Consider the following 12,705-nt stretch of genomic DNA (forward strand, 5'->3'; position numbering starts at 1 on the left):
TATGCTTCACTTTTGAGGAAATTAAGGAAAGCTATCAAAATCAAGAGGCGGGGCAAGATCAGCAAATGTGCCCTCCTCCTGTAGGACAACGCTACGGTCCACAACTCGCATGTCGCCAGATCAGAAGCACGGGCGTGTGGTTATGAAAACCTCCCCATCCTCCCTACTCTCCTGACCTTGCACCCTCTGGCTTTCACCTCTTCCCAGCCATGAAGTTGTTTTAGAAAGGAAAGCGTTTCCCAGATGATGAAGCCTTGATTACTGAAGTCACGTCGTGGTTGGAGGACCAAGCTGGGGTGTTCTACACAAACGGTCTCCAGAGCTGCATCAAACGATGTTAGAAATGCATCACGAAAATTTTAAATGGAACCCTGTACTTATCAAAAACATGACATCTACACTAACCCTTCCCCTCTCTCTCTCCCTTTCTTTCCCCTTTCTCTCTCCTCCTCTCTCTCTCTTTCTCTCATCTACTTAATATACCTTGCTAAACAACAAAAAGCAGTCAAAATTTAAAACCTAAAAATTGAAACTCCCCTCCCTCCTCTCCTTACCCACCTCTCTTTTTTCTTTACCATCCTCTCTCCCCTCCCCCTCCCTATATCCATATATCTCCACCCACGCCTACCTGAATCTGCTACCCCCACACACAATATAATCTAATGTATTTTAACCTTCAAAACTGAAATATTGCTAATACCCGTCTCCCTCCCACTTATTATCTCCTACCCCAACCCCCGTGTTTTTTTCGTATTTCTTCTAAAACACTTCTTCCTTATACTAACAACCATATCTGTAAGGTCTGACGAGGCTGTTGGATCGTAAATCTGGTCCAACATCCGAAACATATGTAACCAAACAGATAAAACAGTAATAAAAAAGTAAAACAGATATTTGCTCTGCAATAGTATTGAGCACTCTCTTCAGGTTTTACTAATTACCAGTTTTACCGTATATATATATATATATATATATATATATATATTGTGTGTGATAGGCAGCATGGTTTAATTTAGACAGGCATTGTTGAATAGCACGGAGTGTTCTTGCTTAATGAGCACTTTTTGTAATTTTTCAATTTTTGTAATTGTTGTTCTTATTTCTCGGTTGAATCTGTGAAAAAAACTTCCATAGTCGTCTTCGTCCATCTGTTTTTCTTTTGCAAGTACTTTCGACTAAGTTTCATCAGTCGTCTTCAGGCAGTTTTGATTATTGTTCATTTAAAATCTGGATGCTTTTATATGATTCAGATTTTAAACGAACAATAATAAAAACGGCCTGAAGACGACTGATGAAACTTAGTCGAAAGTACTTGCAAAAAAAACCCCAAAAAACAGATGCACGAAGACAACTACTAAACTTTCTTGCACAGATTCAACCGAGAAATATGAACGCGAATTCGAAAAATTGAAAAATTACAAAAAAAGCTCATTAAACAACTCCGTGCTATTCAACAATACTTGACTGAATACACTGGTAGCCAAATTGAATATTGAAATGCTCATATCTTTGGTGCTATGAGACGAAACTACATGAAAATTTGTAGGCTTTTATGAGATTATAATACTATTGTATGGTTAAGATTTTGTGATAACTGGTAAAAAACAACCTATATCTTCAAACCAATTACATATGCCCAAATTTGCCTACATTTGTAGATATAGTGTTCTGCAGGCCAGCTTCAGTTTTGCTGCTTTGGGATGAATTTTGCTTAATTTTTTTTTTTTTGCTTGGTTATCTCCCCTGTAATCTTGCCAGGTCACTAATATATATTCCATTCTTCCAGCTACGGGTTAAATATTTTTACCAAATCTTTTATCTGTTTCTTTTATTCAATACAGAAAAAGAGAAAGTATTATAGGTCTTTGATGAATAGATCACAAATGGAATTGATTACTTTTGACTGTTAATAGGGAAAGAGAGTTGAGGATAGAGTGATAGATTGCATATAAAATAATATTGGAGGATGAAACAACATTCAGTGAGAGAAGGTGAAAATTATAGACAGAAACACAGAGGTGGATCACTTGGTGAGTTAATTGAACATGGCGTAGTAGAAGAATTAAACGGACGGGTTTTTTCAAACCATGAGAATTGAAGAATATTATAGCAATAAGAATAATTATTCAAGGAGACACACTTTGATGAACTCACATTTAGTGTAATATATATATATATATATATATGTGTGTGTGTGTGTGTGTGTGTGTGCGTGTTTGTGAATGTTTTATCCTAGTTTTTCCATCATTTTTCTCGAAATTTAGTGTTTTTCTCTCCGTTTTCTTATTATCATATTTACGGACATCTGTCTTAACTTCACTTACTCATTGTTAGTTTATGCTTTTACCATAGTCACTGCTGGTTATATATTGTTTTATAGCATAACCAAAACAAATATGGTAGCGTATGTAAACAACTGGCTGGTGTATAGCAGAAATTTCGTTAACACTTTAGTAGTAATAATTATAATAGTTGTGACTGTGTGTAGAGGTCGTCTGCCTCTCTTTCTTTTTCTTAATAGCTGTCGTATATGAGTTGACAGAATAACAACATATTTTTCTTTACGTTTCAATGATCTTCTTTTTATATAATGTCATTACACAGCATATTTTTCTTTATAATTTCCTTCCCCGTTCATTTCCCATAGACAGAGGAAAATAGATATTCGAAACATGTCAGCTGAGTTCGTCAGATACAACTCAAGAGAGTGACTGCAACTGTATTTTTTATCGCATACTTGCTTTCTTATGTCACCTCCAGTGAAATTATGGTGTCACCAATACATCAAAATTAGGCTTACTCAATGTTCAGGAAAGATAAAGGATGATGAAGTTATTTTGGCCATCCGTAATTTTAAAAGTGTGATTTTCAGAAGTCAATGCTCGTGAGTGCAGGTGTTAATATTTAGTAGTGCAGAACAAAATGTGAAGAAAAGTTTACAATAATCAGTGAAATAAAACATTTAAAAAGTACAGTTTAGGTAGAAATAAATAATAACAAATTACGAAATATAATTACAAAAGATTTTAAAACTTGAATTTTTTTCTATTAATTCAGTTAAAGGAAAATAAATATTTATTTGCTTAAGTGGACATGAAATGTCATCTTTTTAAGGGGCGAATCCAGGCGTATGTCTGCAGAAAGGGACATATTTAGAGGGGTTGTCTCCAAAGATAAAATTTTTCAGTTAAAAAATGGAGTTTATTACAAAGATAGTTGACTCTCTCTGTCGTGCAGACGTGGCGTGATTAGAAAATCAAATCGAATTAGTCTAAAGCATTCACTTTCACTGTCCGTCCATACACAAGTTACTTCCTATTATTAAGTGCGCATAATCATCGGAATATAATTCTTACACGAAATGGATTTGTTAAGAAAGTGCATCGTTTTTTTTTAGAAACAAATATAGATGCCAGTATTCGTCACTAGCATCTCAGGTAACTGCACCAACTAATTTCACACGGGACTTTTATATCATATATATATTATATTTTCATGTTTCAGTTTTTAATAGATTTATGATATATCATTATTTAAGCATTAGAATTGTTAGAATTTCACAAGAGTCATATTCTACATTCATCTGATGGTTGAGTTAATCAGCATCAAATCACCACAAACTTTAGGTTCCACTTTTCACTATTAATCAGACGATTTGTAAATTCATCAGAGGCCCATTATCAATCTCACCTAGGTTGATCAGGACTCTCTGACAGTAATTTTGATTATTAATGATAATAAGTGCCTATTTCTGACATGTGTGGGTATAAAGGAGCAATCTTAATATAAAGCAAGCCATTTTGTATTCTTGGATGTCTACGTTGGACCTTCATTGAATAAATTTACAATTTTATAAATTGCATACTGTCTAAATTACTGGATCATTTTATATAATGACTAGGTGTTCACTAATGTGCTGGGAGACCCGGGTTCAATCCTAAGTCGAGTTATATGAAAGAGTAAGAAAAAAATAGTATTTGACTATTTCTTGCTAAACACTCACCATTATCCGGTGAAAATGAAGGGTAAATGAAGCTATCAAGGAAATGTCTAGCACTCTCCCCTACATCTCGGTTGTGTAGTGGTCGATGAAAAGGGAGCTTCGGGTCGCCGTCGACTATAATCGATCCATTTAGATATTTTTAAAAATTATGATTAATTGAAAAATAAAAGGTTGCAGTTACAAAGCATTTTTTTATTTTCATATTTATTTAAAAAAAAAAAATGTAAAAAATTTTCCAGTCTCCTCCTGGATCCGCCCCTGTATAATAGAGTTGGTCTTTTTTTTAAACCACCACTCTTATATTTTATTGTTACATGGACAATTCTATATTCTTATTTTTTGTACTATACATTAATGTTAATGATGAAATAAGAAGATCAAACTGAGTTAAATGTTATCAGTTTTGCAAATGTCTGACTACTCATGCGCATGCGTGCATTGTGTTTCAATTCTGAGAAGGGAGGCGGATGATGATGGATGTGGTGTACCTGCTGTGGTTTTGTTAGACGCATCCTCCGTACACATAAGTTTGTTGCGGTCATGGTCAAGTATGACACATTGTTGAACTGAAAAGACGAAGGATTGTTTGCATTGAAATTGTCAATTCTCCAAACACGAACGGAACAAAAAACGAACGGAGGAAAAGACAAAATCACTTTACGACAAACAAAAAAGAAAACAAAACAGCAACAAAATGTGACAACAAAAATAAAATAAGAAAACACAAAACAAAACGGATGCAGAATAAACAAAATGGTTGACTACAAATGGCATTTTATATAAGTTTGATCTTACTATATAAAATTATGTTTAACGGACTTTTCTGATTTAAATAGAATTTAAGCTGACAAATCAAACTTTGATTCGAACTAACCAATTTTCGTCTGTTATTGGTTAATATTGTTATTTTTTTCTATAAGCTAACACACTCTGCCACAATTTATTAAAAATAATATTTAATTCGACTTAGCAGTTTTCTAATATCAAAAATTCTTAAAGTCACTTTAAAAGAAAAATCATCCAAGGGAAATAATTCTTATACTTTTAATAAGAGCCATCGTTCCTGGCTTGTTTTTCATTATTTTAATGCTTATTTAGGTCTTATTAAATCAAAAACATTAAGGTAAGATACTGAACATAACAAAAACATATAAAACTATTAAAAAAGTAAATTTGGAATCGATACAATTAGTTTTATATAAAATTATATTGTCAGCTTTCCCACGTGATACCTAAATAGCAATAGACATGACTAACGATATTTGATTCTAAAAATGTGTTCTTTTAACATTGTGGTATGTTTTTCACACTAACAAGTGCAATTCATCTTAGTTTCAAAATTTATTATTCCAGTGAAGAAGATTATTACAACAGAGAAGAATGTCATAAAAAGCTCAACTTTCGTGTGATGGTATTGTTGGAACTAACAGTATTTAAAGCGATGTAATAAAAAAGGATAAATTGCCAAAAATACTTCAAATATATTTATTAATTATCAAGCGAGGAACTTTGAATGAAAACTATTAGTTCTGAGAAATACAACAGATTCAGATTAAAGATATGTAATATAAGTGATATATTTAAAGAAAGAGCTATGTTACTAGCCACCTGGTGGCGAGTGGCGGTGGCAGGTGACCTTTTGCTTGATAATGTCTTCTTTGCTTGATAATGTCTTCTTTGCTTGATAATGTCTTCTTTGCTTGATAATGTCTTCTTTGCTTGATAATGTCTTCTCTTTTGCTATGGAAATATTTTATTTTCTAAAATATAATGTTATCTTGTCAGATATTCAACGTCGAACTCAAATAGTCTTTTAACTGACAACTCAAATTTATTTTCTGTGCCAATTTTTATTTGTTATGGTTATACAATGTTATTAGCAATATAATTAATTCGTTACAAATTATTAAAAAAAACTATTTAGTCTGGTGCAAGCATGAAATATTTAGCTAATTATCGCAACATAAAATTCAGGAAAGGGAAATGAGCAATATTTTAATAGAAAAAATATGATAAGAATTATCTCGTTCACGTCTCCATTTTTCTATATAAATTTAAAAATGGATATTATTATTAATTGTAAGTTGATCAAAAATTGTATATACTTTGAAAAAACAAAATGTAAAAGTAGATGAAAGAAATTGAGTTCTGCTTGCAAAATTGTTTTCCAATTAACGGTAGTTTACAATTAACTGTAAAAGTTACCCATATTAATCTTAACTTTAGGTATATGTCTTACACCTTTCTCGCATTATGTTTATTCAACCACGTTGTAATATTTTTTAATGTCTCTGTGCGTATTTAGGGAAATGGTTTCTCTTTCCTAGCGCGGCCAGCTAATTAATATACTTGCATGTATACACACCATAAACACGTATGTAAATTAGATGGTAAAATAAAACTGTTATATGAAAATAGTTGCTGTTTGTTAATTAATGCAACATTGCTTCAGTATTTTTGATGTGTCTTTCATAGATTACTGCGGAAAATTTTTGGCGTCCTTAGAAAAAAACTTGATTTTCATACTGTTGTATTACACATTATATATTTTTTTAATATATTTTTTTATACACTGCTAAACATTTTCTGGAAAAATATCGAATATGTCGATATATATTGTGAAACAATGTAATCATTGGATGGCCAATTAAATGGTTTTAAATTCTAATTAAACTTTTCAAACATTTAACCTATTTCACTTGCCTCATTTCAAATATTGAATGCAACTCATACAAACAGTGAAGATCGCGAGAAAAATGGCTTTTGCAATTAGATTTTCGGAGAAAAGTCGCCAATTCTATTAGTGCGGCCGGTTTTGTAAAATATTTCAATTTCATTTTGTAACGGGAAAATAATTTACATAAGAAGGGACATACAAAAATTGAAGTCAAATATACACACATTTTTAAACGTTTTGTTTTTCAAATGATACAGATTTTTGTAGATAGATTCCGTATTATATAAACGGAGAATAGTTTGTTTTCTATTAAATCTCTAAGGATTTTTCTTGTTGCCATTTTAAAAAGAAATTATCTTTTCAAACATTTACTTTCGAAGCTCACAGACAGATGTGTTAAAATATTGCAATCATTAATGACGGGACGATTCCAGAATTTTTCACGATTCCGATATATTTACCGATCTTTTTAAATTCTAAATATTTCATGTTACTTTTTAAACATTTCAAATTACTCGTAATATCTGCAGAAAAACAATGTAATTATTGGATGAATAATCAAATGGTTTAACACTTTAATTGAACTTTTCAAATATTTAATCCCTATTTCAAATATTGAGTGCGACTTATACGAATAGTAATTTTTTCAAACGTAAACTCGGGAGGATCCGGGCCTATATTACACGAGTTGATCTAAATATTTTTTCTTAAATTTTATTGAATTTATTGAAAATTGTGAAACTAGTAAATATTTATTTCTCTTTTAAAACAAAGCCATCGTTACTCGACAAAATGTTATTCGAATATTTTCATAAACAACTGAAAATAGTTCACGATATACAAAATAAGAATACGGTGTAGAGAGAGAATAGTTAACAAAGCCCTCTTTCTCATGTTAAGAATGAGTTCCTAAATAATAATGTTACTGCTTACAAAACCATTTTTGATCAAGATGACGAGGTTGTTAACTATTTTGTATTTTTCCTCCTAATGATACAGATTTAATCGGTTATTGCCGCTATCAATATGACAGATATCGCGTATTTTTTACTGTAAAATGAAAAAAGATGATAATCTGTTTTCGCATATAAATTTAACGTTAAAGTCATCAACACTTTCGAACCAAACAGAGTTTTAAGGACATATAATCAATTTGTTTGCTTTAAATATTGGCCATGCTAATGTTTCTGATCAAACATTATTGTAAAGAGTGGTTTTATGACTGTCGGACATAGGATTAGTGGTAAAAATGAGTTAATTGCTCTATTAAGTTAGAATGACCCGGAAACGTTAAATTACGTTAAATTTATATGCACAATTAGTTCCTTCCAGCTTTAAATTTTAAATATATGTTGTTTTTTTTATCTGTGTGATCATATGTGTCCATATGTGATTGCCTAAAAAGTAGATTTTTTGAAGGAGGTTGTTTTTTAATGTAGATATAATTTCTTTTGTAATTTGATAAACTTCTACATGTTTTCCTTCATATATTGCATCCAAGATTTTGATAAACTCATTGCCAGATTTTCATCTGTATTTTTCACTTGTGACATTTTTCTATTTATTCACTTGTGCCATTATTAAGTGTGCCATTTTTACCTAAATCAGTGTAAATAGCTATTTTAGAACTAGTTTAGCAGTTCTACGTTTTTAAAATTTCATGAATTAAAAAATGATTTAAAGTCATTTCAAAGGAAAATTTTAATTTATATTCAGTTTATTTCTACGGAGTTCCCTAATCTATTCACCTAGTGCGGTATTGAAATTGTAAGATATTCCTAAACATTTTGGTTCAGAACAAAGTATACTCAGTTCATTTCGTTCTGAATCAGTGAAGGAGAAATCCGTCTAGACTGAGGCGATTATAATTTTTTATTCCAATCTTCTTACTTTTCCTGATTCTATTATTCATACTATTATTATTACTATTATCGTCATCATTGCCATTCTCATTGTTATTGATGTTTGTTTCATTATATATCTTTAACTTTAAGGATGTTAGGTGCTTAAGGAATCTATCTTTGAATCGGGAATTTGTCGATCCAAGTATTGTTTTCAGTTGTGAACTCATTTTTGGAGACACTATCTGAAGTTAGGCATTTCCTTCAAGTGGACATTCATCTGGGTTTCTGCAATTGCAGCCATTTTCACTATATTGTTATTGGGTATTCTTATCTCTATCTTTCTGTATTTTGTTAGGTTTTTAATTGTTGGAATTTATTATAGTTTTGGTTAAATTAGATGAAGTGGAGAAGGAAAGTTTATCTGTATTTTTATTAATTACTTTGATCAGTTTACATTCTAGGGGAAGTGTTTATCAATAATTAAAATTCTTTTGAAATGTTTTTGTTTGATGGTGTCACTGTACCACTATACTTGTGTAGTCTCTAACTGATTACTGTTTATGCGCGTTGATTTGGCATTTATAGATAGTTAATTTCACTCATTTCTCATGTTAATTTCTGACAGTCTGGGCCTAAAAAGTCAAGAGTGAATTTATGACTGATTTATATATTATTGAATTTAATGGTTCTCATATTGTATATAATTCTGTATAAAAGGAATAAAAAGCGTATGTAACGTTGTTGTTAATGTTGCACCGATTTACGAAAATACAATAAAACACGTAACGATAAAAAAGCTTAAGAGAAAGAAAAAGAAACACAAATGCTTCTTAAAATCATAGGAAATGTTTTAAGTCTGTTGAACAGTTTATTTTGTTGGGTAATATTGAATAGACATCTTTTCAAGACTTTACAAGGCGTGGAGAAATAGTTTAAACAAAACATTGCAGATTGATCGGTGTACAACAACTGATACAAATGAGCTCAACGCCTTGTAGCCTGCATGCAGTGATATGTTCGTGGTGAAGTATTTTTAGCATAAATCTTTTGCAAAACAAAAAAAAAAATAGAAAAAAAGTAAAAATGACCCGTCACGTGCTGTACGTACACACGCCGTTGACATACTTTTGTGACTTCAATCTAGATATCCACCATATTCTGTAAGGTTGCAGTTGTACAAAATAAAGAATAAACGTAACTTCCGTGCATTTTTGTTTTGGGCGGGAGGATATTTTGGGTGTCTGAGGCACTTCTATAAAAAATCCGTTTTGACATTAGTTACATGAAATAAAAATGTGAAGAAGTCAAATTTGTTTTGATTTTTATAGATTTTTACTGTTACTTTCTTTTGTGTTGCATAGTCATTGGCGATAGTGTACTTTCGTCGTAAAATTAGATACAAGTGTTAGATGTGCTAGGTGTAATGGCTTATGCGATATTTTTTGACAAGGTGTTAGCATATAAGAAGTAAATGATTAGTATTGCAATGTGACACAATAGATGTATGTGATTAATGATACGAGAACTTTGCTCGAGGTTATGTCTTCATAAATAAAGCTGTTAAATATCCACTCGTTGGGAATGGTAGCTTGGTGAGTTTTACGGCATCTCAACACCCATTGGGTCATTTTATGCCGAAATCGTACATACGTTTTGATTTAATCATAGATATTACCACTTCATGCCAGAGTGGACCTAGGAGTAGTCTAAATAAGAGATGAGTCCCCACCCTCACCCTAATGACTGCATTTGTATCCTCCGAATGAAAATACTCCCACCTATCCGACTAGTAGCAAAATCTCACCCCTTCAGTGAAGAAGTGCCTAGATGCCGTAACGTTTTCTACTCAATTGCTTTCTTTTTTTTCAATATAGCTTGCCCTTGTAACTTCTTACTCCCTGTTTTCCCGACCTTAGAAACACGTCTTACTTTCCATCGTTCTTCTCTATCTATAATTTAGACAAGGTTGGACATTTTCCCCTTTCTCTCCATATATGATCAGCTTTTCAAAATTTTTATGTAATGCGACTTTTCTTTCCAACGTTCCGGCTTTCAAAATAATTCAAATGATCAATTCTCATCTAAAAAATTCTGATTATTTTATAGCTCACGTTTCAACTAGTCTATCGGCACGAGATTCATTTCTAGGATATACAATACACACGGCTATCTTTAGACGATTCTAAATGCATCAACTAAAGCGAAAAGAGAAATTATATATCACAATGACGGGAAACGCCCGGCTTAATATAGATCAATTTATTTAGTTCAGACGAGAAAGAAAATTGAAAAGAATTTTTTATTTTTTTTTTTTTAATGAAATAAGAATGTATTTTTACCTCCGTCGACTTCCGGCGTCTTGACACTAATGTCACCGATGCTCACTTGACCGAACATTGACCAAAATAAACTGTAGAATGTGTGTCGTAAACTGAAAGAAAAAAAACAAACAAACAAAAACAGAAAATAGAAAATGAAAAACGAAAAATGTATAAATAGAAAAAAGAAGATTTGCCGCTCAAAACAAACATCGCATCGTCGAGTTATCGCCGGGACAACCAATTTTAGTCATTTATTAATAGAAATTAAGAGTTAAATTATTGAAATCATGAAATCATAGCCAGATATTTTGCTTAGTTACAGAAAGCTATTAGAAGAATTAGGTCATCCCATAAATTCTGTCCGGATATTTATTCTCTGGAATTTATAATTATACTAAATACGTTCCAAATATTCACTACTTTTGGGATTGAGTTATATGTAAAAAAAAGAAATACAAAAATCCCCAACTCAGTTTTAATTGTTCGCATTGGTTGTAAATTCCACGAAGCGACTTATTTTTTACTAGCTGGGGGTACCCGGAGTTGTCCTGGTTTTTAGAGGCGTGTGTGGTTTGGGGGGGGGGGTAAAATGAAAACAAAGGCAGTCATAACCTTGTTTAAATATGATAAAACAAACAATGTTAAAACTATAAAAAAAATGGTGTAAAAAAAAACAATTAAAAAATGAACGTGATGCAATACGAACAGTCTGGCGGTGCCCGTGTATTTGAAAAATCCCAAAAAAGTTTGAAGGGGACGGGGTTCGAACTCGAATCATTGAGGCGAAAGCGTCAAAAAAGAAAAAAACGTGATGAATTAACTAAAACGTGAATTAGGTCAAATATCAATTCCGCGGTAAAGTTTGTTTTAGTTTAGTTTCAGTAGTCACCTCACACTCGAATTCTAAATGAAATTATTTGTTTTAATTTTAATTTAAGTGTAATGCAAGTGAATTCACGATATCGTTGTGTTGTAATCTTTGTGTAAAAATGAATGTTGAGTTGAAAGTACTAATAAGTAAAGGTCATAGTTAGATTTCACGGTTAGTCGTTAAAACCGGAAGTAAAATCCGGTTAGTCTTGCAGATTGCGTCTTACACTAACGAAAACAAAAGCAAAAAGAAAACAATAATAGTAATCGCGTTTTCGCGTTAAAAAAAAAAATATTTCTATTTTATTATTGAAAAACGGCATAAGTAACCTTGTACGATTCCAAACCGGTATGTTTCCTCGTAGTGTGTGAACGCATCCGCTGCGGTGTAAATGGGGAGAGGGGAAAGGAGGAATCTGATAGAAAGAAAAGATGTTGCAACTTCCATTGAATCTGAGCGATTTTGGCAGTTGACTGTCACCGGAAAAAATATAGGAATGTACCATTGTCGAGGAACTGTAGAGATAATAGGCCTATAGCAAACCTCAGATAATGTGCTACAGTCTGTACGCATTACATTTGCATGTAATGTCATGATTTTTAATCCTATTAAGGTCAAAGTTGGAGAGGGAAAATGAGTTTATTTTATATATATATATATAATATATATATAATATATATATAATATATATACATATAATATATATTATATATATATATATATAAGATAAGAAGATAGATAGAAGAAGATAGAAGATATATAGATAGATAGATAGAAGAAGATAGAAGATAGAAGAAGATAGATAGATAGGAGAGAAGAAGAAAGGATAGAATAGATAGATAGAAGAAGATAGATAGATAGATAGAAGAAGATGGATAGATAGATAGATAGATAGATAGAAGAAGAATAGAAGAAGATAGAAAGAAAGAATAGAAGATGAAAAGGGATGAAGTTTTTGTCTATCAGATTATTAGTTTACAAAATACAGT

The 12,705-nt window shown here is 31.7% G+C and overlaps 1 protein-coding gene across 11 annotated transcripts in view; it reads right to left on the reverse strand.

The window, feature by feature from the left end:
• The window catches only part of LOC145241503 (short transient receptor potential channel 7-like), a 979,843-nt gene that overhangs the window by 75,036 nt on the left and 892,102 nt on the right, over nt 1-12,705 (reverse strand). For all 11 annotated transcript variants that reach the window (XM_080104523.1, XM_080104524.1, XM_080104526.1 and 8 more), the window contains 2 exons: nt 10,864-10,955; nt 4,492-4,569 (listed from right to left, as the gene is read on the reverse strand). In XM_080104523.1, coding sequence (XP_079960649.1) covers nt 4,492-4,569; nt 10,864-10,955 — 170 coding nt within the window. The remainder of the gene's footprint in view (nt 1-4,491; nt 4,570-10,863; nt 10,956-12,705) is intronic.

This window comes from Euprymna scolopes, chromosome 20, assembly GCF_053919585.1.
Source record: "Euprymna scolopes isolate OS-2025 chromosome 20, ASM5391958v1, whole genome shotgun sequence".
Classification (NCBI taxonomy): domain Eukaryota; kingdom Metazoa; phylum Mollusca; class Cephalopoda; order Sepiida; family Sepiolidae; genus Euprymna; species Euprymna scolopes.